Below are 26,977 nucleotides of genomic sequence, written 5' to 3' on the forward strand. Positions count from 1 at the left end.
ACAGCTTTGGCCCTTAAATCACTTACCTTTGAAAATGCGATAAATAAACTTCAGCTCATTACACCTCAGATAGAGCATTGGTGCACTGTCTGGAGTATATCGATTAACACTCAGAAGTCCTAGTCGCTAGCTTCAAAATTTTCAATGTTGAAGTCCCCACTGTCCAAAAGACTAATTACCTGCGTCACACTCAACAGTAAATTCACAATGCAGTGACATCAATAAGGTTTGTGGAAAAGCTCTCTACTATGAAAAATCTGTTTCCTCTGATCGGTAAATATTCGAACTTTCTAAGAAAGATGCATGTTTTTACTGCAATCATCCAATCAATATTCACTTATGCTTCACCCGCCTGGGCAGCAGTCAACAAAAAAGACATGAATAAATTACAAGTTATTCAAAACAAGTACCTTCGACTTATCACTCAGGCACATTTTTACATATCTAATGTGACTCTACAACCTAAAATTGAATGCGTAGATGAGTTCAACAATCATACGTACAGGAATTTCTTTTCTAAAGCCAAGAATTGCCCGCATTTAAACACCTTCAATTACATAAAACTATCTGAGAATGCAAGCATCAGACCTTAGGTGGCCCACCTCACCCCAGACTCAAATTTCCTGACTTAGAACAAACATGTAGTTATCTGTACTTATGTATATATATTTTGTATTGTATCATATTTTACTCTTACTCTTCAATTTTTAGGCCAAAGGGGCTTTGTCCCTGAAGGACTATTGTTTTTGTTTTGTGATTTTTCGTTGAATCACTATAAATGTCCGTTTCACTTTTCAAACCAAATGTTAAGAGTCCTGCATTATATATGAAGAAATTAAATAATGAAAAATCTGCATAAACATAAGTATATTTCTCACACTGTGATAAAAAAATGGTATATAGAGCCATCGATGATGTAATCCTCCTATGAATATGGGCATGTCGAAGAACAAATATGAAATTTCGATTTTGTTTTATAATCAATTTCATATTAATTCCAATTTCATATAAATTAAAAGCGAGCAATGGGAACACTCTACGGGGGGGGGGGGGGGAGAGAACCTTTTTATCTCCAGCACACAGAACTGTGTATCAGAAATTCTAAAGATATGCTCATTTAAAAACTATTTTGCGACATTGCTATTGAATTGAATTTTATGGTTTAAGTGCAAACATAATATTTAATAAATAAAGGTAACACACAAAACGTTAAAAAAATGCCTCTTTAAACTTCATTGAAAATCTGAAACCTTTCAGATTTTTTTTTTATATACATTACATTTATTCATAGTTAATAAAATTCTGTGTTTTTATTGCATTTTTCTTATGTATGTTTGATTACATAGCTCGGATTCACTACAACTTGTCAAGCCTCTCCTGGTTTTCTTTTCAACGGTTGGTTTCTTGAACCTTGTGGTTTATGGTCATTCCCCTCTCTTCATCTCAGACCTCCTTTTACTGCACCAGACTCATTACATCATGTGCCTTCATGGCAGAGTTATCACTGAGCTGGCAACATCGCACATATTAGCGATTGCCCGGCAATACTCATATTGATTGATTGATTGATTGCAAGCGTTAACCCATCAATTACATATCTTGAAACAGGTCCACCTGTTTCAAAGAATTTATTTTTATATTAATTATGCAACATTTGCTGATATCCTTCTTTCTAAGAAAATGAAATGAAAAGTCATATATATTTTAAGAAGATTGTCAACCACATTTTATCAGAAATTTACAAAAATAAAACTACAAAGTAAATTAACATCATCCTTAATATTAGTCATGCTAAAATATTTGGGTATACCTACTTTTTATTCACATTACCTTATGGTTCAAGTAAGTGTATATTTATATACATTATTACTATCATGGATATGGATTCAAATAATATATTTTATTCTAAAATATTAGAGGGAAATAAAATTATTTTACCTGGAGAAACTGATATGATTTCAATCTCAAAATGTTTCACTAAATCCTCAAAACCCCATTTTTGAGGGGGGGGGGAGAAAAAAGTGTAATATTATAAACATACCAATCTGACATACCTGGGTGCATATGCATTGTATTTTGATCTATGAGACCTCCCAGTACTTGGATAAGTACGTCGGCTGGAGTCACTACTTCGTTCACGGCGGGTACCTTCTTCATATAGCTGCCCAACTTCAGTATCTACAGATGTCACATCTTCAACTACTCTCTTCATTACAGCACGCACATTTCTTGGTTCTATGGCATTTAGCCAATCACGAGTTTCCACACTTTTACGAAGCATCTTTTGAAATAGTACAGATTATTTTAGTGAAACATAATTTACTGAAAAATACATTTGGAATAACAAATAACAAAAATTTGTTTCCCATGCACCAAAGTAATTCAGAAACACATAGAATGATTCAGTTTAATAATAGGAATAACTGCATAATTAGTAGCGAGTAAAAGTCTGAATCTAGCTCAAATCAAAGCACATAGAAAAAAGTGACAATGACATAACTCTCACAATACTCTGTAAGTGTGACATTATTTAAACAATCAAGGAAATACTTCCATAAAATTTCAAGTCGTACCCTAAATATATTACTGCTCTCCTTGTTCAAACATAGATTTAGACATGATTATCTTTTCCTTTATAGCACAATATGGTAATTCCATTTTTTTAAACATAAGAAAATATCTTTTAGGTTAGTTATTTCAATAAAGACAGAATTGCCAATAGGCAACCCACAGTGATCTGAAAATATGAAACCAGCTATTTGAAAATGGGTTTTCGTCTTTATTCTGCTGTCTGATTATGAATTCACATAAGAATCAAATGAAGTACAAATACCCCAGATGCACTTTGTTTTTACAGAAAATTCTTTAATGTCTGATGTCCTAACACAGTAAGATCCAAGGATGACTGCTACATCAATGTTTAAAAACATGAACTCTTTTATGGAAGAGTGTCACAGTGGCTTGGAAACTGCCAAAATCTCAATTACAAATCATCGATAAAAATTAATATTTAGAGAACAGAATAAGAAACCAGATAATTTCTGTAATAAAGAAAAGTGGCTCTAAAATGCAATTCAATCTTACTGTTTCAATGGCAGAATGACACACAGAATAAGATGCCATATGACCACTTTCTAAGATGTCCTCATTTTAAGACCTAAACTTTCCATCCAGATGGGTTTTCAAATTATGCAAAAAATTCTCAGATTTTAGTTTTCTACCATTTTATAATGCTATTTTGCTTATTAAAATTACATGTGAAGTCTATCAAAAAGGAAGAACTGAAAGGGTGTGTGCACAATGCAGTTAATTCCCCGAATTCTGCTATTTATACAAGAATATATCCTTTTGCAATTTGGCTTTTTTCAAGTTTGCAGATATCCTACAAAATTTTTCATTTTGCATGCAAAATTCCTCATAAGTATTGAATTTCAGTGGTATAAATCCTCTAATTCAATGTCACATTAAGAGACAACACAGATATTAAATTCTAACAGATATTAAATGTTTTCTTTAATGATGAAGAGTTTAAAATGTGACATTCGCAGCTAAACTGAATGAAATTTGAAATTAATCAATGTTCTGAACATCTTTCAAAATTGAAGAAAACTGATGGATTGTTCTTTGCATCTTCTCCTCACTGAGGAAATATTGAGCAAATATGCGTCATTATGCAGCCTCAAAGGAAAGATATGAATTGCTGAGTCTGTTAAGCAATCTTATTCGTGAAATATAATTTCAAAACATGCCACAGAATTCTCCCAGTTACATGGACGAGAACAAAACTTTATTGAAACAAATTTGATCTTTAATGAAGAACAAGAGGCTATAACAACATAAATAACAAGATATGTATTTTTTAAAACAGCCATGCAGCAGAAATGAATGCATGCTTTTCATTTGTTAAAATAACATTACTTTATTACTAATTAGTATTATTTACTTTAAAACGTTACTTTATTATATGCAAATAATAATAAACATTACTTTATTATTCTATTATTGGAATCTATCTTTTCTAATATATAATAGCTTTTCATAAACTTCCTTCCCTACACAGTAGATATGTCATACTCCTATTTACCAGCTAGGGCATAAATTTCACAAGATTAATGTGAGGATCTTTAGGATTAATGAGGGAAAATTTCTTGGTGTGCACACATTTAAAATTTTGTAAGGCATATTTCTTTAACTGTATGAAATAATGAACAGAAAAAATATAGACTCTGGCATTATCAAAAAATTAAATGAAAATAGTTTTAGTGTCCTCTTTTCTAATGATGATATAGTAAGCCTGAAACAGCATCTAACTAAATGCACAAATATTTAACTAAGAACAATACACACACTGGTCAATGAATTTTAACTTTTAATATTTTTCATTTGAATGCATGCTAGGGAAGAAGTATGCAAATATTTTTTATAACGTGGGTTACCTGTGGTTAGAATGCTAGGTAAGGTGTAAGATTTCTTTTCACAATGAATAAAGTAAAATGGGAAGAACAATATTTTTCACCATTTGAAAAAGGGCTTATTGTTGGTCCACATTTAGCAGACGCCTCAATTTTGAAAATAGCAAATCTCACTGGAGGTTCTCAAAAGAAGCCGTATCAAAGGTTTTCAAAAGTTGGAATCAGAACTAACAGTCCTTCCTTAGAAGACATAACTGCAGTTTAAGCAGTTTTCCAAGAGAATAATAGGTGGAGTTTCCAACGAATTGTAAGGCAGAACAGGGAGCCTACTGTGCTTCACCTGACACAGATCGTCAACCAAGGCTCTTCCCAACAGATTTCAGCTTGCACTATGCACAGAGAATTGCAGAGGAAAGGAATACATAGTTGGGTACTAGTGAGAAAAACCACTCATTTCTGCCAGACATATTTATGCAAGAATACATCTACAGTGGTCTCGGGAAAAAAGACACTGGGCATCTGAGGATTGGAAATGGGTAATGTGGTCGGATAAATCATGCTACACCTCATTTTGCTCTAATGGAAGACATCGAATTTGGTGAGAACCCCATGAAGCCATGAATCCATCTTGCCTTTCTCGCACTATGCAAGGGTCTGGTGGGAGTATGATGATATGGGGCAGGCATGGAAGTTGTGCCCTGGTGTTTGAGGGTAAACAAACAGCTATAAGGTACCTCAATATACTGGCAGATCAAGTGCATCCTGCAATGTTGGCAACAGATACTTCATGGATGATAATGCAACTACATCATGACAGAAGTTTTCAAAATTGGTTTGCTGACCATAGGTCTCACTTCCAAAACTTCCCTGGGTACTGCATAGCCTGGATCTTAACTCCATAGAAAATGTGTGGGATATGGTGAAAAGACACATTCTACAGAACTCTCCTCTTCCATCTAATTTACAAGATCTAAAATGCTGCTTAGCCAATACATGGTATTCTCTGGACATAAACTCACTCCAGATGCACATAGACTTGATTCCCAAATGAATCAGAGCAGTTATCCATGCAAAAGTTGGTCCAATAAAATATTGATCTTGGGTTTCTAATTCATTAGCCAGTGTAAGTAACCACAAATGCTATGTTGCATTATATTTAAATTTATCCCTATGATGACCTTTATGCACACTTTATCCACCTTTTCTATAAATCATACATTTGCTGATAATATGCCATTTTACCATCATTAACTGACTGCAATATTGTGCATTTCAAAATTATTAGAAAATATTAATTTTTTATAATTATTTTAATATGAAATGCTTCACAAATAACCTTGGGGAGGTTTATAAAATAACAGCACTTTAACTGTTAAAATTACAGTTGAGTTTCATTTACAACACCTGAGAGTGTTAAAGTAAGTTTATTTAGAATTATGCCATTCAAATGGCAAAGCATCATTGATAACCTGCTAATATGAGAAGAGATTTTTCTTGCATTTTGTACTGTCTTGAGAGAAAGGCAGATAAAGAATTTTACCCATATTATTTTATGCAGGTTCTTTCTGACAATTTAAAAAGCTTTGACTGATGTTTGGGCAGCTAAAATTATTCAGTGAAAACCATTTGAGACAAAAATTTCTTTTCTGTCAAATGCACTGTAAATACATAGGTATAATGAAAGCCTTAAAAATTATAAAAGTACCTTTTAAAACGTTTTAAAAGAAAAAGGATCTCAACAAAGAAAGAAGGTAATGAACTAACAAGTTTCAAAATCATAAATTTTAAAGGAAAGCAATGCACTTTGAGACATTCTTAGTGAAATACATACAAAACATAACAAAACATGTACAAAATAAATTAATTAAATTTTTAAATCATTTAAAAGTATAGCCAAAAAAAAAGAGGATAAAAGTTTCTAATATAGCAACATCTGTTAACAGTTGTACATACTAATGGTTACACATACCTATCAAAATCCTGATTTTTATAATGAAAATCAATAATTGAAATTTTTGTTTAATATCCCAGTTTTTAACTGAATTACTTTTATTAAAAAACCTAAGCACAGATATTTTGATTGTGGTCAACAGTTTCACCCTTTATGAAATCTGCAGTAACTAATAATCATATTATCAAGCTATCAGCAGACATAAGACTTAAACATCAAAATCAGCACCAAACAAGATTTCTTCACTGTTCAATGACCTGAAAACCAGATGATGCCTTTTTGTAATTAGATCAGTCTCTGATCTACTTTCAGATGGAAACTACATCTGAAAATCTAAGTACGAGTAGTATAGTATCTAAGTGAGAAAATATTTTTTTGTGACAAAAATTGATTCCACATATTTCAACACTGATTCTGACTTGCTTTTATAAAAATTATAGTAAAAGGGAAAATTTTTGTAATAATCTAACATACCATTTAACAATTCTTATTAATATATATATTGTAGGGTTTATTTAAGTTTTTCTAATAATTATTTTTATTTTAGAACAAGCGTTTCCTTTACCGTCTCATTTTTCACCTACGCCTCCCTGCTAGAATGAGTTTTCAGAATTACGCTTCATGTAAATAAGGTAATAACCATATTTCAACTGAAGTCTGGGTCACTTTACTAGAAAAATGTAAAAGAGCATATTCTGCTTTCCAGCCACATTGTTGCTGCTAATCTAATCTTAGTGTTATTTGGCCGTCTAGTGTTATCTGGCCGTACTGTTATACGCCTCCTAGTATATGCTGGTATGGTATCTTAAATAAGGGTCAACTCTGTTAATTCTGTGCAGCTTTGGCTGGTTTATTTTAGTTAGTATTGGGTTAGTTTCTTATTTTCTATCTTGAGTCAAAGCCCAAGTGGAGGCTTATTGCAAGCCTGAGAATAGGCCATCTGTTAACTTATTTGGACTTGGATAAATTTAACCCTTCTTTGGACTTATAAGAACTCAGCAAAACAGTCGCTACACAGTTGTTCGACTATCAAGAACTTCTAATTTAGCTAGGAAATTACAATATGAATCACTAAAAACTAACTTAACATTTAAAATATTTTAATACTTCATTAAAAGATAATGATTATGATTATATGCCATAAATGATAACTCAAATGTACTTCTTTAATGCAATCCTAACCTCCTTTCATAACAAGCTAGACTTAAAAGAAATTTGCTGTTGTAAACTGGTAATAAAAGATTTTTCATAATGTAAAACAAATCACATGTATGTTAATTGATTAGCTTAATCTCTTCTTTGAAGTACAGCATCATTTCACTGAGATGTGATAACTGATTATTATACCTATCATATTCAGGATTCCATATTTTCTGAAGTTAAGAAAGAAGAAATAGTAATGGCGCAAAAATATAGTAACTGAGATTGCAACTTCTCAGTTATCATATTTTCATAAACCAAATTACGAAAAACAAATTTTATTTACAAAGAATGAAAGAATCAGATTGTTGCAATTAAAATAGCTTATTTAGTAAAAGCTTAAAAGTCAAACATAAAAAGAGAAGCATATCAAAATAATATCCATCACATTCTCACTAAACAGTTCCAAATCTTTCATGCCAATTTTGGAACGTCTGGTTACCCAGAGTTTTTAAAATCAATTCCTGGTAAACTGCTCAGTCATTGGTGATGAATTTCTTAGTTAAAAAAAAAAAAAAAGATCCATGTAGTGAAATCTTATAAATTCTGTATGCCAAAGATTTTGATAAAAGAATATGACAATCTCGTATTACTGACCTGTGCTATAGTCCATCACTGTGACAGTCTAATCATGCCCATGAAAAGAATGAGGATGACCCCAGCAGATGTTCAACATGTAATGTCAAGAAATTAATTATATTTTAGATTTTGCTGTTTCCTCTTGCTTATATATATATTGTAGGGTTTATTTAAGTTTTTCTAATAATTATTTTTATTTTAGAACAAGCGTTTCCTTTACCGTCTCATTTTTCACCTACGCCTCCCTGCTAGAATGAGTTTTCAGAATTACGCTTCATGTAAATAAGGTAATAACCATATTTCAACTGAAGTCTGGGTCACTTTACTAGAAAAATGTGTGTTATGTGAAGAATCATTTTTTGCGTAACATTTATATTTATTATTAAAGACTGTCATGAACAGTCGCACTGCCCTTAAGAGACATTAACCATTTTCTCCTAGTTAAGACAATACGGTCTTAAATTGAATAACCTTTCTTTGATTGGTTCTGGACATTGATTGGTATTGGAATAATTCTTTGATTGGTTCTGGACAAAAATATTCACCATGTTTTCAGTTTATCACCAGAGTTAGAGTTAAATTCTCCAAAAATTAAAGAATAAATGTATGCTTAAAAAGAGTGACATCTCAGTTCTTGTTAAAGCCAGTTTAAATTGATTATTTTGTCATTTACATATCAAATGCCTGAGTCAGTTTCATTTATTGAGAAGACATTTTGCAAAAACATTTGCTTTGAGATGGAACAATGTTGTAACTTTATTGTTATGAACTAGATAAATCTGCTAGCAAAATATTATAAATGCTTCAAATAGTGCATGGTGATGCATCGTTATTAAGAACACAAGTATATTAGTGGTACAACCGTTTTAAATGTGGGTACAAAAGCACTAGAGATGAAGCACCCTTCAACTTCAAGGAATGAGGAAAAAGTGGAGAAAAAGTATTCTTTGGTAATACATGTAATAATTCAGTAACTTGGACATGCATGGGACAAACAAAGAAAGCTGTAGGTTAGTTTTAATTGAAAATCTGAAAATAAAAGTTTGTTCTCAATTTGTGCCTTGGATTTTGACAAAACAGCAAAAAAAAAACACAAAAGAGCTTGCTGTGAAGATTTGCTAACTACTGCCAGATAGAAAATAATTTCTTAAAGTGTATCATAGAGAGAGATTACAATACAAAATAGAAACAAAAGGGGCAGAGTGCAAAAGACAGTCTTTTCCCATACAAAAAAAAAAAAAAAAAAAAAAAAAAAAAAAAAAAAAGCACAGATGTCGAAAAAGATGCTAACTGCATTTCTGCATTTTTTTTTATTAAAAAGGACTTATTCACTATGAATGTCCCTTAAAATCAATCAAGCAGTATTTTATAAGGTTATTTTAAAATCAAAAAACAAGATAAAGCAAGTTAGGAAGGAACTTCCTGATTCTGACCAATGGTTTCTTTTACATGATAATGCAAGGCCCCATACAGCAGTGGTCTCAAATTGGTGGCCCGTAAAGTAATTTTATGCAGCCCATCAATATATTTCAATTATTTATTTGTCGCAAAGACTTTAGTATTTTTACTTTGAAGTCAGAATTGTTTTTATTAACATTAAGAACGAATTACTTGGTAAATTATATCTGAAAACTATTTCATAATTTGTTTATTTTCATTTTATAATTATTAACTAAACATGTAAGAATTGTTTCTAACAAATGTTAATCTAAATATTTAATATTTAGCTGTCAAGATATTCAAATTACAAAGCGTAACGAAAAAAAATGTCTCGCACATGACAAACTTTAGATTTCAGATAGAAAATTTATATAAACTGAATTTGTTTCTTCTGCAATAGTCTTATGATTGTTTATGTATTTTTCAGTAAATATTTAATGTTAAAATTTGCTTAAAATATTTCATAAATTGTTAATAAAATTTTTCATTTGGTTGAAAATAAAAAAATAACCCTATTTTCAGATTTAGCATGCAGCCTGCGAGAAATTTCAGTTTGAAACCACTGCCATACACCACTGTACAACAATATCCTGCTAAACATTCAATTACAGCAAACCACCCACCATATTCCCCTGACTTATCACCAGCTGATTTTTTCCTTAAGATGGCCATGAAAGGAGAGACATCTGAAAATCAAATGTTATGCATACTTTGCAAACAGCTCAGTACAATGCCCATAAACAGTGTTTCGAGGACCTGGAGAAATATTGAAAAAATTGTATAGACTCCTCTGGCAATTACTTTGAAGGAGATAAATTTGTTTGTGTGGTGGATTGAGAACTTAATCGTAATCGAACTTAAAGCTGGTGCAGTGCCAAGCATCGCAAGCACGTGAAGTTATTGGAAACCAGAACTGAGGCTGGAATGCCCATAAATGTAGTTATACATGTGTATGCGAGTGATGATGTGTTTTGTATACAAAGTAGCATATAATTAAATACAGTTTCTTGTCAAATAATTACCCACTAAAGACATAAAAAACCTGGCAATGATGGATGTGGGAGTTTTGAAAATAATAAAAGTGCTTTCACGATGTGGTTGAGTGAAATCGGAGTACCTGCGCATTAGGGAATTTCCTGAAGACTGCTCAAGGTAAAACTTTTATAATCATATTTTTTCGGAGGTTCCACCATGGAGCAGCTAGTAACTGAGCTAACAGAGCAGAATAAAGCTCTGGTGGAAAGACTTATTTCAGTTATAACTCACTAATAGATAATTCTAAACTTCTGTTCAGTTTGAAAAATATAATAAATATGAAGGACAGTTTGATTCATTTTTAGAAAGATTCAAAAGTTATTTAGATATACAAAATGTTTCACAGAACAAGCATGCGAAAACACTCATTTCCAGTTTGTCCTGAAAAATGTACACTTAAAAAACTTGCTGGCTAATGAAAATATTTCTGATAAAGATTATGATGTGTTAAAAACAACATTGAGAAATCATTTAAATTCTCAGCCACTTATAACTCCCAGCGGGTATGTTTTTTTATAATTGAAACCAGCACAAGGGGGAAAGAATTAGTGTGTATATGGCAGAGTTAAAGCGTCACCACAGGAACAACAAGGTCTCCCTTCTGCTGCGATTGACGTCACTAGAATGAGAACTAGTAGGCATAACAAATCATCACTGCTGTTTCGGTGGTAATGAGCAAGCATGCTTGTAGTTTTAGTAAAAGATTTAATAATATTTCATTTGCTAATAATCTGCTGAAGAATGGTTTATACTTGTTGTGTTCCTAACTGCAGAGGAAATTATCCAAATACTGAAAAAGTAAAATTGTTTTCTTTCCCCAAATCAGATTCATAGTGCAGACAATCGCTATATGCTATTTCACCAGCAGAATTTCACCCCATCAAAACATTCTAAGGTATGTACAATCAATTTTTTAAACTTATGATTTTTTTAATTGAAAAAGTTAATTTGTACACTTATTTATTTCTCGATCAAAAATTAGGCCTTATTGTTGTTTGTTTGATACTGATTAACCACTTGTCGAGATGCTTTTGTTTCAAACTGCGCGCAAAAATGAAAATAACGTGGGGCACACGTCGCCTAACAACGAGATTGTTTATTTCTTGAGTTACAGCTCTGAATTGCACTCGCAGACACGGAGCAGCATAAACGAGACACTTTACCGCTTGTTATATTGTAGCGAAAGGCACCGCAACCGTGAAGTTTAGTCGTCGCGCAAGTGGTTAAACTTCTATATCTGATATTGTTATAAACTTATTTTGAATTCAATAAAATCTGAGGTTATTGACAAATAATACAGAAGTTAGTCATTAATTCTAAAGCATTTAAATCTGTAATGCAATCTAGTGAGATACTAAAGTATAACATTTAAGTTAATAATAGGTAAGCAAGAACTTCATAAGCCTTTCTAGAACATCAGCTGAATTTCAGTATATGTACTATATACTGGAATATGTGTTGAAATAATAGGTAGCTGAATTCTAGCTAGTATTTTCCAGGTTCGTAAATTTATTTCTGAATAGAAATCTAACATATTGCATGGAAATCCGTATTTTCAATTTACATTTAAATTATTTGTAAGATTTTTCTTATGAATCTAAAGTGGCAGTCAATACTGAATTTTTCATCCTTTTTAGATTTGGAAAACATTTTGTCAAATCAGATATTGATTATTACCGAATCTCTAAATTTCATCCCATATAAAAATTCCTGTTCAATTTGCTGAAAATTTATATCATTTTGTATAATGAATGATTAAAGGAAACCGTATGCATTGTTTTTAAAATATTTAAGTATCAAGGTATGTAGATTGTACATTTTATAAATGAAAGACATTTTTTATGCCATTATTCTTTGCATATAAAGTATGAGGAATAATGACTGTAGAAAACTGTATTATCTGTATTACATACATATAAAGTGTAATTATTATTCATTGTTCTGAAAAGCTGCAGTGCATTAAATAAAATATTATTAAAGATAATTATGTGTATTGTTTTTTTAATTTTTTTAATATCAAGCTACATAGATTATAAATTAAAGGCATTTTATATGATTCTGAAACATTTAACAATTTGAAAGTAATTTTGAAGTAACTTTTTTATTGTATGATCAGATTTTTTCCATGCTTGACTTAATTATGAACTGAACTTGAGTCTAATATTCAAAGTTCAAAACTGCATTACTTATATTTATGGCTAGTTACTAATAATTATGCTGAAAACCTGCAATGTTTTGAATACATAATGCTTCAATGGAAACAGATATTTAAGTATTAAGTTATGTAAATAAGCTTTTTTTTTATGAATCATAGAATATTTTCTGTGCTATAGATTTGCTTATCATTCCAACAAATACTGCAAATAATTTAAAGGCAGTTTAAATTGAAAAGTAAATTTATAGTAATTCATTAGAAGAAACTTCAGCAAATGTCTTAAATAGTATCAGAATCATATAAATTTAGTGTGAAAACAAAGTGATAAAAATTAAAATTCAGAGACATTTTAAATACATATAACCTTTAAAAACCTTAAATGCTTAAAAAAATATTTTAAAAATACTTTTGCATTGAAATATATAATTAATACATTGATTAGCTTTCTCTCAGTTCAATTTTTGTTCAGCTGGTTTCAAAACAATCAATTTTACTGCTTTCAGTCGAATCAGTTTTATACGTTATGTTCCATATGTATGAACAATGCACAAAATGTTTCTCACCATTTTAAATTATTTTATGAAAAGCCTAATAATTCCTGTAAACATTTATCAATGCTAAAATGCATTAACAAATCTCTTATGAACAGTATTAGAACCTTATAAATTTAATGTGGAAACAATTTGATACAAATTAAAATGCAAGGGACATTTTAAATACCCCAAATTTTCAAGGATCATAAACGCATGGAAATTGAATATAAGGAATTTCTCCTAGTTGCATACTTGAAAACTCACTTATAAATGCTTTCATATTGTAGTATATCATTACATTACACATTAGCTTTTCCTAGGTTCTCTTATTTTTGCTCATTTGGTTTTAACAGAATTAATTTTATATGTTGTGTCATATTCTGTAGACAAATATAGTTCATGAATGTCACCATTACATTTCATATGCTAGACAAAAACTTATAAATGCTTTCACATTATTATTTTATTTATTAGTTCTTTCTGAAATCAATACAATTAATTTTATATGGTATGCTATGTAAATAAACATAACACAAAATGCATCACCTTCTATTATATTTCAAATATTGTTCCTTCTATTATATTTCAAATATTGTTAATCTCATGTAACTTACACTTATATGGTAGAATATAATTTATGCATCCTTATTCATTATGATATACCACTACTTCACCTATTAGCTTTTGCTGAATTCAGTTTTTGTTTAATTGGTTTCAAAAGTATCAAATGCTGCACGGAAACATTATTCACAATACATCATTTATTATTATATTGCTAATCTATTTTTACCTTAAATTCACATGCCCAAAAACTTGTTACTTTAGTTATTCCATATGGCAATGTAAATAAAATATTAAGTAAGTGTAAATATATATCAAAACTTATATTTATTAAATTTTATACATCTTCTAATTTTGATTATGACAGTGATTTGAATATGTTTTAATACACTGCTGGCCACTGTAAATGCAACACCCTAAAAGAAGCATGCAAATAACATGAAATTTACATGCATTAGCGGAGGTGAGATATGCAAATGATTAGAATTTCAACACAGACTCATATCACATGCGCCTGTGGCGAAACTTCAAAGCGCTATTTAAGACTTGGAGTTTTCGAGGATTTCAAGTTCGGCAATTGTGTTTTTCTTATGGTTTCTTTAAAAAAAAAAAAAGATCAATTATGACTCGTAGTAAACAGCGAGCATCGTTTGATCGAGTATCCAAGTTCGACAGAGGAAGGACAGTGGCCTACCGAGAGTGTGGATTATCTTTCAGGGAAATCGGTAGTCATGTTGTTCGAAACCAAACAACTGTAATGCGGATATGTGACCACTGGATGCAGGAGGATACGACGGACGAACGTGTTTGATCGCATCCACCTCAGTGCACTACTTCATGTGATGACAGGAACATTGTGTGCATGGCAGTGACGGATCGCCACACTGGTCCTGCAATGGGTATTATGGTATGGTGCAGTATTGGATATCACTCATGCACTCCTCTAATATGCATTGCCGGTACTTTAAACACCCAGCGCTACATCTCCGAGGTGTTGTAGCCAGTTGTCCTCCCTTACATTCAGGGCTTGCCCATAGCCATATTTCAAAAGGATAATGCGTAACCACACGTGGCAGGCATTGTCTAAGGGTTCTTCATCAATCGCCAGATTGAATTGCTTCCCTAGCCGGCTCGCTCTCCAGATCTTTCGCCAATAGAAAACATGTGGTCCATGGTTGCTGAACGATTGACCCAGATTACATCCCAAATTGCCACACTAGATCAACTTTGGCAACGTGTGGAAGCTGCTTGGTCTGCTGTACCCCAAGAACACATCCAAAGTCTCTTTGAATCAATGCCGAGGCGTGTGGCAGTGGTGATTTCCAACAATGGCGGCTACTCTAGCTACTGAATCTGAAAGGAACCACACTTCACAGAAGTGTATAAATTTAATCATTTGATACTTGGTCAACATGTTATCTACTAAATAATTTTTTTTTATGATATCTCATCTTTCTTGGTGTTGCAATTTGAGTGGCCAGCAGTGTATTTAAGAAAAATGTTGTAATTAAACCATTAAAATATATTTTTGTTATTATGTATAATATTTCATATAAGAAAATGCGTAAATTTTAGTCAGTCAAAATACAGCTAATTAAATAGCTTCCATGTCATCACCACTATAATGTAACACTTCCTTTAAATGATTTATTGCTTGCAGTTTTTTTCTTGTTATGATTATATGTCGAAGGACATAAGTTTGTTTCAACTAATGCATGTTTTGATTTAGATATAACCACAGATTTTAAACATACAGCAAACGAACTTCGTTACGGCACTAATATAAACAAAGTTGCTTCTTGTCATTCAGAGGGAAAATAGTATACATATTGCTGTTCTTACAGTATACACAAAATTAATTTGTTGGCTGACATCGCAAAAATGTATGAAAACCATAATGTGTCAGTCCTTTAAATGCCTTTGAAATGCTCATGCATACAGCAAAATTTACCTGAATTAAAAAATTTTTTACGTATTTTATCTACTTGCGTTATTTTTTATTTTGGGGAATAAAAAATGAAATTTCTAATTTTCGAAGAAATTTTACGCTGCCTAGAAGTTGCAAGCCCATTTATTCCTTTACCCACTACTAGTGACGTCACTATTGCAGTGTTGAGGCCTTGTTTTCATAGGGTCAGACGGTCAAGGTCACTTGCCATACCATGTGCTTATGATTAGAACATGCTAAATGTGATGTTGTGGGATGCATTTGTGTATTGAGATAGGGCTATACTGGATAGAATTTTTGAGCAAGATTATATCATTTTATATGACACTAAAAATAGCTCTGGCAATGGGAAAAGCTTTAAAAGGTTCAAACAAAATAATTGGGAAACCAGTAGAAATTAAGGAATTTAATGCCAGGAATAAAGATAAATCTAAGTCGGTCGCTCAAAAACAAAAGTTTGAAAAACAAAACTTCTCAGCTAAGAGTGCTAAAGGCAAAATGTCTTTGTGATGTACAGGGACTGACCATGATAGAAATTCTTGTAAATTTAAGACAAGTATCAGCAGATTTTGCAAGCAAATTGGGCACATTGAAAGAGCATGCTTTAACCTGTTCAGGAGCAGTGTTCCATATATGCAATGCAATGATTCCACTCTTACCAGCCTAGCATCATGTATAAGAGAAGAGCTCCAATCAAACTCTGCAGCCCAGCGTCGTGTATATGTTGCTTGAAAACGGAACGATTTATTTGAATTTTTAAATGCCAGTAGATGGTGCTAAATGGTAATGGTTTTTACATCAGTTCAGTAATGTGGCTTTTGACCTTCATGCATGAGCACCAGTTTCTGTTCTGTGCTTCTGGTTTTGACAGATTTATTGCTGTAAACAAATTCGAACTCGCAACTTTTTAAGTTAAAGGAATACTGGTTTGTTTGTTTATTTTGCTAGGATTTTTTTTATTTTTATTTATTTATTTATTTATTTATTTATTTTTGATTTCCTTGCTTTTATTCTCTGCATTTTGAGTTATTAGAATGTGGGGAAATGCATCCAGCTCAATGTTTTCTTTTTCCATTTTATTTGCTAGACTGTGGGAAAACGCATCTAGCTGACTACAGCATGTGTAATGCCGTGGAACTTCCACGATGGAAAAACTCATACTGGTTGTACTTTTTTATATTTATTTCAAAACTTAACATAGACTTTCTTGGCTAATTAAGAGCAACTTTACAGCATTGTTACAGAAGGGGAAAGATATCAGCTTTCCTGATGAGTGATGCATATTACATGCTTGGCGAAAAAAGCAGCCATTGTCCTATGTGCCAATTCTCTTTTGAATTATTCCACACACAGCAGAATTGTTAAATTGGAATTTAATTACCTACAGATAATTATTGCTTACTTTTCTTTTACATTTTGCATTTGTAATTTTGTTTTTATATGTAAACTATTTGTTTTCATGCTTAGTTATCATTTTAGTATTTTGCACATTTTATTTATTTCTATTAATGTAATATTCTTTATATTAATGCATGTCAATAATTAGTATATTATGTACGGAACTAAAAAATTGAGGTCATTATATTAAAACGGTGATTTTGTATGAATTTGTTTGTAAAAGTAGGTTTAACTACTGAAAATGTGTGGGCCGGTAGCGGCGCTCCATTTCAGGGGGTTTGGCCACATGGCTGTGCTTCATTCTCCACACGCTGGTCCTCAAGGGGATAATCCTAAAATGGCTGAAAGAATCAAAGCAAAACAAAGTTAGATGTAAGAAATGAAAACAAAGTTCCTATGAACAGCATAAATTCCAGCGAGATGAAAAATAGAAAACTGATCATATTGGACCAAATGAACATAGAAGGAAAACGGGTAGCTATGGAATTGGATACAGAATGGTGCAGTATCCGTAACGAGTTTAAAAAATTTCCTGCAAATTTCAAAAAAGAAAATTCAAAATACAAGTCTGGTATTTAAAATGTATAACAGAGAAAATCTGATACCTTTAGGATTTGCTACAGTTAATGTAGAATACAAAGGTCAAAATAAAATCTTAAATCTTTACATTGTTAAAGAAAACCTTGATACAATATTTGGTCGTAAATGTTTTTTTTTAAATAAATTTAGATTGGACCTCAACAAAGTCAATTTTTGTCTCTCAAAAGAGTAGTTTAAATAAATTATTGGAATAATAAAAAGAGATTTCTGACGGAAAATTAGGGGGCAAAAAATTATGAGGTTCAACTTGAATTAAAGCCAATGTTTCACCAAAATTTTGCATGGCTAGGCAAGAACCATTTGCATTAAAAGGCTGGATAGATGAAGAAATTGATCACTTGGAAAAGGAGGGTATAATCGAAAAGTTTGAAACATCAGAATGGGCAACTCTGGTAGTGCCAATAGTTATGCCGGACGGCTCTATACGACTACATGCTGACTATTCAGTAAACCCAAATATTGTTATGCATCAAGACCATCTGCCAACCATTGATAAAATATTCTCATGTTTGAGCAGGGAAAAGCATTTTCCCAAAATTGATTTTAAACACGCTTATCTACAAATAAAAGTACACCCTGAGACTAAAAAATTGCTAACAATAAACATGAAGAGATTGCATAAGCATAAGAAATTAATGTTTGGGCTAAATGCAGCGCTGGCAACCTGGCAAGGTTACATATTCTAAGGAATGGAAGGGTGTAGTCTTCATGGATGACGTGCGAATAAGAGAGTCTGATGCTGTTGCACATTTAAATACTTTAAAAAATTTCTTTGAGAAATGTAAAAACTCATGGACTAAAATTAAATTTGGAAAAAAGTAAAATTTTTCAGGACGAAATACAAATATAAGGTCATAAAATTGATACTAATGGTTTACATAAAACTGATGAAAAATATCAGTGATTGCAAAAGCACTAAGACTAGTGGGGGTTAGATGTGGTACTTTCCCACAAACTTCCTGATGGACCAGAAAGGCCAAATGCATATGCTTCTAGAACCTCGACTTAAACAGGGAAAAAGTATTCTCAAACAGATAAAGAAGTCTTGCCAATCATCTGGGGAATTACAAAATTTTTTCTGTACTTAAAAGGTAAGGACTTTACGTTAACTAGAGATCATAAACCTTTTGTTGCAATTTTCGGTTCAAAGAAAGACATGCCAGCTTTGGCAGCAACGAGATTCTTGCATTATGCATCAGTTTTACAGTCATTCCAATTCAACATTATTTACCATCAAATAAATGAGTATGGTAATGCTGGCTACAATTGCCAATGAACTCACTGCAATTGTCTATTCAGGATGATGTAACTATTTTTCAATTGCAGCAGATTGGAAATTCTTCCAATTACTGCCAGAGATTTGGCTAAAGAAACTGAAATAGATGCAGAACTCAGCCCTCTGTTATGAATACTTCAAAGCAGTGGTGAATTGAAAGGAAGGGGGATGGAGTGTAGTCTCCAACATGGCAGTATAATGTATGGCCAGCGTGTTTGTATTCCAAAATGATACCATGAAAATGTTTTAAAAGAGTTGCACCACGCACACTTAATGACTGTAAAGATGAAACAAAAGCTAGATCTTACGTGTTTTGGAATGTTATAAATAAAGATATCAAAAATACTTCCAAAAACTGTTTTGAATGTGCAAAACATAAACTAGTTCCTCCGAAGGTAAAGGTTCATCATTGGAAACAACTGAGCGCTCCAATGGTATGTATTCACATTGATTATGCAGGACTGATTTTGGAGCATATGTTTTTGATAATCATTGATGCTCACTTGAAATGGCTAGAAACCTATCCAATGAAATCAAGCTCAACTTTCAAAACAATAGAATGTTTAGGGGACTTTTTGCATGATTTGGATTACCAATATTGTTAGTAAATGATAACGGGCCACAGTTCATTTCACATGAGTTTAAGATAGATCTACAGAGAAATGGAATCAAACACAAAACTGCAGCACCATTTAAACCATTTCATAATGGGTAGGCTGAATGGTATGTGTTTACAGCAAAGCAATCTTTAAGAACCATGCAAAATTATGCAGGAACTCAGACAAAAATTCAGTACATTTTTAATGCAATATAGAAAAGCTCTGAATTTAACTACTCTACAGAGCCCTGCAATGCTAACTTTGAAGAGGAAAATTCGAACAAGATTAGATTTGTTGAGACCAGATCTTAAAAGAAAGATGGAAGACAAAGTTCCAAAGAAAAATTATGAGTTTGCAGAGACAGAGGATTTGGCGATAAAGTGGCAATAAGAAATTATTGCCATGTAGATGGACAGCTATGGTGGAGACATGTCGATCAGATGCGTGATGGAGGAACCATAATTGATGATGGCTGCGTATGTCCACCTCCAACTCTCATGATTCCCAAACAGCCTGATAAGAGTGGAGTTCCAGAACCATCCAAAGATAATAGAAACCAGGTAGATGAGTCTGTGTCATCTTCCTAGCCCAAGGTTTTTTACCAGATGTTCCATCCACCAGATCTGTTGCTGATACAACCAGGTTAGCAAAGAAACCAGCTGTGCCACAACCTTTGTGTTGGTCCACTAGAATGCAATGACCTCCAGGTATACTGAACTTGTGATAAAGGGGAAGGGATTTGGTGTATCAAGAATTAATCATAATCAAGCTTAAAGCTGGTGCAGCGCCAAGCATCGCAAGCATGCGAAGTTATTGGAAACCAGAAATGAGACTGGAATGTCCATAGTTGTAGTTATATGTGTGTATATGAGTGATGATGCATTTTGTATATAATAAAGTAGCATATAATTAAATACAGTGTCTTGGAAAATAATTAAGCATTAAAGACACAGAAATTTGAAGGTTAGTAATCTTTTGCTTATTTATAAGAAACTGACTGGTTATTTTATAGTTGCACCTTGTATGCTAACACAACAGTTAAAAAAAAATCAAGTTTAAGCAATCAGTTAAAAAATTAGCTACAAATAAAAAAATCGGCAAAATGAATTAAGAAACATAAAAGCATACCTGTGATATGTTTAAGCCTTGTACTTTCACGAAGTGATCCAAAAGATTCTATATAATAAAAAGCAAAGCTATATAAGAAATACGATTAAATAACAACATACAGACACATACATAAACTATTATATCAATGGCCATTTTCAGTTTTCTCCATGCCATGTGGCAATCACTACTAACAAAATATTAAACTTAATCTTGTGATTGTTCTAACACCTTTAATAAGTAGGGGTTAGCAAACTTTAAATACCTCCCTGTATTCTACAATTTGATGAAGAGTTCCTCAACTAGCTTTTCAAAGATACTGCAATTTGCGCACAAATGTTCTTATTTATCATTGCAAAGAATAATCAGCAAATCCTCAGAGCACACACTTTAGAATCTCAATGATTTCCTCTGTTCCTTTTCCTTTTATTGTCAATCAGCCTATCATTTCTAGTTACTTTTAAGGAACATAGATAATTTTGCAAGCAATTTATGAAATAGATTTAAGAGGGTTATTCAGAAACTAAGGCTCAAATTGCCACAGCTAATCGAACGTAGCATGAACACTGAAAAACACATGCATACCAACTCCTTGCTTATCAAACATCAGCATTTACACTGGTATTACTGCAATGTGCTTTGTACAGTATCAGTTCAAAATGTTTTAAACAATTGATCAGCCCACCCACCAACTGCAAAATATGGTCAGTGATTTGGTTTTTGACAGCGAGGTACATTTCAGCAGCAGAAATTCATTGACATGACATGTATGGCCCCCAGTACGATGCGTGCCAGCAAAGTGGATGACAGATTTCAAGGATCGACGGGAAAATGCCCATGATGAACAGCAATCAGACCGAGCATTTGTGACCACAGAAGATTTGATCAATGCCATGGACATAAAGATTCGTGGAGACATTGAATTCCCAATTTCAGTTTTAGCATTGGAATTTCAAAATGTGGGTAGAACAACTTTGCACAAAGTAGTCTCTGAAAAGTTGAAATTTCACAAATTGTTCACACACTGGGGTCCCAGGCTGCTTACTGAGGAACACCAAATGAAAAGTATGGCTTATGCTATTGATATTTTAGACCAATATCATAAGGAAGGTGATGACTTTTTAGAGTGGACTGTCACGTGGGACGAGATATGGCTTTCTCATATGACCCCAGAATCTATACGTCAGTTAATGGAATGGCATCACCAGTCAGAGTAAAGGTCAAACAATCTCAGCACGCAAGGTTATGGCAATCGTGTTTTGGGATAGTCATGAAGTCTTGTTAGTCGAGTTTATGCAGCAAGGAACAACAATAAATACAGCCGCTGACTGTGATACCCAGAATATACTTGGACGAACAATATAGAATAAGCAACATGGCCTTCTGATGTCTGAAGTTTTGTGGCTGCATGACAATGCCAGATCCCATTCTCCCATTCACACACAAAATCTGATCAGATCTTTTGGATGGGAACAGATTGACCATCCATCATACAGTCCAGACTTGGCACCGAGTAATTTTTCACTTTTTCCACTACCTAGAGGAGGAGTTTCTCAGTAGTAACTTTGACACAGACGACAAAGTGAAGGAAGCAGTTCAAGACTGGTTATCCTCACACGTGGCAGACATCTACGACTTAGGCATAAAAATGCTTTTGGTATGTTATGACAAATGTTTAAACAAATATGGGAATTACGTAAGGAATTAAATAAAATAAAGTTTTTGAAAGAAAATCTGTGATGGTTAATGTTTTATAAGAAATCAGACCTTACTTTCTGAATAACCTATGTATCTTTACTGATAATCTTAAAATGAACTATCTAAACCAATACTATTTTCTTTTATGATTGCATACTGACATATGTAATTAGTATATACACTTGCAAACATATTTTAACAAGTGTTCTAGCCTTTTAAAAGTCCTGAGAAAAATTTACTTTGTGAGACATAAATTCAAAAATTAGTATAATTTAAAAGACTGTTTCTAATGCATATTCTTAATTTTTACACTAAAATTTATTTGAATATTATTAGAAACTCCTGAGTAATTATACATGCATTATTGTCACTTATTTTGTATTCATAAATAAATCATGAACAGTTATTAAAATTTTTTATTCTTTCTATCATTTTAAGTTTACTATATTTAGCATGAAACTTTGCACATAATAAAGAGAATCTTCAATTTTTCGGAATCATGTTCTCACAAACAGCTCAAATATTTAACTTTCCTACTGCTTAACAGTGTTGCCAAAAATTTTTCAACTAAAGCAGCAAAAGTAGACTCATAAAGTAGCAAAAAATAGCAAATGATGTCAGAGATCATGTGATTTTTTTGTGACGTCACAGTTATGCATGCTCGCATGACCTCTGACATCATAACAACTTTACCGTCTATTGGCTTTGTAAGTTACAGGCTGTATTCGATTCAGTCTTTTTAATAATGTATCTTAGCTTTAAAGAAAATTTTAAAACTATATTGCTTATTTTCAACTATTTAAATATCCATTTCTTTTTTATTAATTCTAATTTATGTTTCTATTCTTAAATTAATTTGTGCATATCCATTCTTAAGAGATTCCTCACGTTTAAACCGTTATCGCTTTTGTACTAAATGTTTTAAGCTGGCAATTGATTAAAATTTTTTGTTCTGCTTAATTGTGAACATTTTAATTGAAGAATGCTTTTCAGTGAAATTTTCATTTTGCATGGTGGATTTATTTCAGCATTCTGATTACTTAAGAAACCATTGTTCATTGACTGTTAAATTTATTTGTGTTGTTATTTAGAAAAATGCTTTTGCTTTGATTTTTAAGTTATTTCCATTGCTTAGTTCTTAAGAATATTATAATCAGGAGAATGAATTTTATTTCTTTCTCTGTTTGGGCACCCAATATACGGCGTGCAAGCTAAAAGTTCTTTTGTTTGATTCGTTATCACCATAGAACTGGGAGCAGGGAATTGCCTTAAAAACAAAACAAACGGAGCACGAGTGGGGAGGGAGGTCAGAGGTCCCGAAACAGTTTTTTTCCCTTTCTCGCCCCTTTCCCTACCCCCTTCTCCTTAAACTGGCATCAGGCTGTGCAGCCTTGTAAAGGAAAGCCTACATGTAAACAAGAATGCCAGATGCCAACTTCAGTTTAAGCCTAAATAAAACTACTTTTTTTATATATAAATTATATTTAATTGATACCTTATTTTAACATAAGCTTCATTGCAGCTCTTCTATCTTTATAAAAGATGAAGGACTAATGAAATAATAACTTCAGAAACAAATCTTTGTGTGGCAGACTATTAAATACCAAGGGAATAACAGCTTAGATTGAGAGCCACTTTAAGAAATTGTGGGGGTGGAGACTCCGTCAAGTTGGAAGATTGGAGACTCCCACAGCAGGATCTCTTTTATACTTTCTGCATCATTATCAGGTTGTTACATAAATTATTATCACTATTTGTTTTTAAAGTTTATTAATACTTATGTAATATTTTTGCTTTAACAGTTTTTGAAACAGCAGAATAAAAATGTATTTAAAAACTATAACGTATCGCTTTTAGAATATTAAGTAAAACTCAAAATTATAAATTATAAAAACCTAGCATATTTTTAGCAAATTTAAAATCATAAAACATTTAAAAATTTCTTCGTGGACGATATTAAAATTTATAAAAATAAAGCTTACCTTAATACATTATTTTTATATTTGCTATGCCCTTTTGTTTTACATTAAACACTATACTCCACACATTTACTTGAGTAGTTAATCTAATTTATTTTTAAACTTAACCTTTATCCCTTCTCACATAGTCTTTTAACTTAAATTACATAATACATATCCCCCTTTTTCTTCTTTTAGATAACTAATTCTTACATTTCTTAAATGATCACATTCGCTGCTTTTTTAGCAGCAAACCTTTTAATTAACTTGTCAATGCCCAATGATTATGCGCTTTACCTTTCTACTGTTAAAATATGTTAAAAAAGAAAGAAATCAAGTAATAATTTTAATATGTAATTTAGCTAATAAGTTCTAGCAACAGTGAGTATTGTTGTCATCAGGAGCTTGCACTGCATGAGTTGATGATGTAGTTCTACATTAGTTAGTAATTCCAATTAAAATCTTCATATTTTTGCTCTATTTGTTTTAGTTCTAGAAACACTTTTTCCCAGCAAGCTCTCATACTGTGTCAAGTGTTTTGAAGTGATAAGAGTAGAATAAAATTCATTAAGCCTAATCTAGAATGTGTTTTGTTTTCATATTAGCAATCAAAAGTGGTTTAAAAGTGAAAAGATGGAATTATCTAAGATCCAAGTAAAGCCTTTAGTACGTGAAAGCAATTGGCTTGTATAGAAATATAGGATAAGATTTATTTTAAGCTATCATCCTGGCACTTTAGAAATTGAGGAAAGAACTTTAGTGAAAACAGAAAATCTTCCAATATGTGTTTTGGTTGCCGAACAAGATAAATCTAATAAAGCTGTTAAGATGTTTCAAAACACAAATTTAAGTGCTATGATGGTTTTAACAAATTCTATGGCAGAAAAGTCTGCAAAAGATTATGAGATTTCAGACTGTTTGATAAGTGTGGTTGGAATTACATTAAGTTACCTGAAGCATAATCGGAAAATCATAACACATGCATGTAGAATCAAAATCGTAAAAACAACCTTGTACTTAGCGTAAGTATATTGAAACATTCAATCGATTTCGAGGGCAGCTAAAGGTCCCTCCTCATCAGGAGAAAGAAATACCTAGAAAGAAGAAAAATAAAGGGGAAAGAGTCTCAGAAACACGTGGTCCTTATCAGCACTGAATGTGGTTATAATCAGATTTTTAATCAGAGTTACACTGGCCGCCTACTTTTACTGAGCCAGGCTATCTGATCAAACATGTAACACAAAGGACAAGAATATTAGCAAAGTTAAAAATAGGGAGCGAGGGGCAAATGCACCTTCACACTCAAAATCTGAACTTCGAATAATGTAGTTTGTGGAAAGAGAATGATATGACAACTCATCTTTCCAAATAAAAAAAAAAAAGTTATGGAATGAGTTGAATTCAGGACTTGAAAAATGAAAAATACACTACCTGACATGCTACTCAATTGCAAGATTTTAGATGTTTTACCCAAACAATACCATTCATTTAAATCATAGTTACTCCTGGGTGAAGACAAGAAAACAGTTGATGAGACAAGATAACAGTTCTGTTCTCATGAAAGAGAATTTAAGTCATTAGAAATGCAATATAAGTGAACAAGTGGCATTAGTAATGTCAAAATCTAAAAAACAAAAGCAATATACAAAAGGTAAAATCAGAAGAAAATATAGAAAATAAGATATTTGCAACTATTGCAAGCAAAATGGACACTGGGTAACAGAATGTAAACAGGACTGCTGATGGAAGCCCATTGAAGAATAGGTCAACAAAAGTCATTCATGAAAATACAGGCAGTGTAACACTAATGTGCATTGACGACAAAGCCTATGCAGCTGAGAGTGATCTAACATCAACTGTGATTGACAGGGGGCTACAAGACATGTCATGAACTGTTAAACATATTTTACTGATTTCTTGAAGTTTCATAGTCCTTATAGTATCGAGGTTGCTCAAAAGCAAATTTTAGTTGCTTTTGAGAAAGGTATTGTGTGTGTCAAGACAACTCTCAATAAAAAAATCCAAAACATCTACTTAAAAGATGTTTGGTATATACCTGATGTAAATAGAAACATTTTCTGTACTTGCTGCTCAAGCCAAAAATCAGAATAGCAAAGTTATCATGACAGTTACAAAATGCTGATTAAAAGTTACCAGTCAAAAAGAGCTGTTTGAAACTTGTAGTGTATATGTTACCATATACAAGGCAGATATTGAACCTATTATGCCTGAGAAAATCACAGAAGTTCATGCTGCTGAAGCAGATAATTCCTTGTTGTAGTTATGTCATCAAAGATATGACCATCAAGATAACCATCATATTAAGAACATGTTTGAGAAAGAATTAGGCATTAACCCTCTGAGGGGCATGACTGGCTTTATCCAGAAATGAGATTTTTTTTGTCATTTGATAGATATTAGCTTATAACAGGGGTGGCCAAGCTCCTTGGTAGTCGGAGCCATATTTCAAATTTTGAAATTTTTCACAAGCCACAATTAAATACCAATTTAAAAGGTATGCAAAAAA

The 26,977-nt window shown here is 32.3% G+C and overlaps 1 protein-coding gene across 8 annotated transcripts in view; it reads right to left on the reverse strand.

Moving 5' to 3' along the window:
• Vps51 (vacuolar protein sorting 51) overlaps positions 1 to 26,977 on the reverse strand; it is a 171,901-nt gene that overhangs the window by 30,727 nt on the left and 114,197 nt on the right. For 7 of the 8 annotated variants that reach the window (XR_015038908.1, XM_085809109.1, XM_085809107.1 and 4 more), the window contains exons 15-16: positions 20,816 to 20,863; positions 2,055 to 2,281 (exon numbers count right to left, since the gene is read on the reverse strand). Coding sequence is in view for 7 of the 8 variants with exons in the window: in XM_085809109.1 (XP_085665235.1) it covers positions 2,055 to 2,281; positions 20,816 to 20,863 (275 nt within the window). In the remaining variant the exon portion in view is untranslated. Of the gene's footprint in view, positions 1 to 1,235; positions 1,615 to 2,054; positions 2,282 to 20,815; positions 20,864 to 26,977 lie in introns of those variants that run through there. The other variant, XM_085809111.1, reaches the window with a different exon arrangement.

The sequence above is a fragment of the Stegodyphus dumicola genome, chromosome X2 (genome assembly GCF_044657685.1).
Source record: "Stegodyphus dumicola isolate Sdum_Otavi_A_Nest chromosome X2, ASM4465768v1".
Classification (NCBI taxonomy): domain Eukaryota; kingdom Metazoa; phylum Arthropoda; class Arachnida; order Araneae; family Eresidae; genus Stegodyphus; species Stegodyphus dumicola.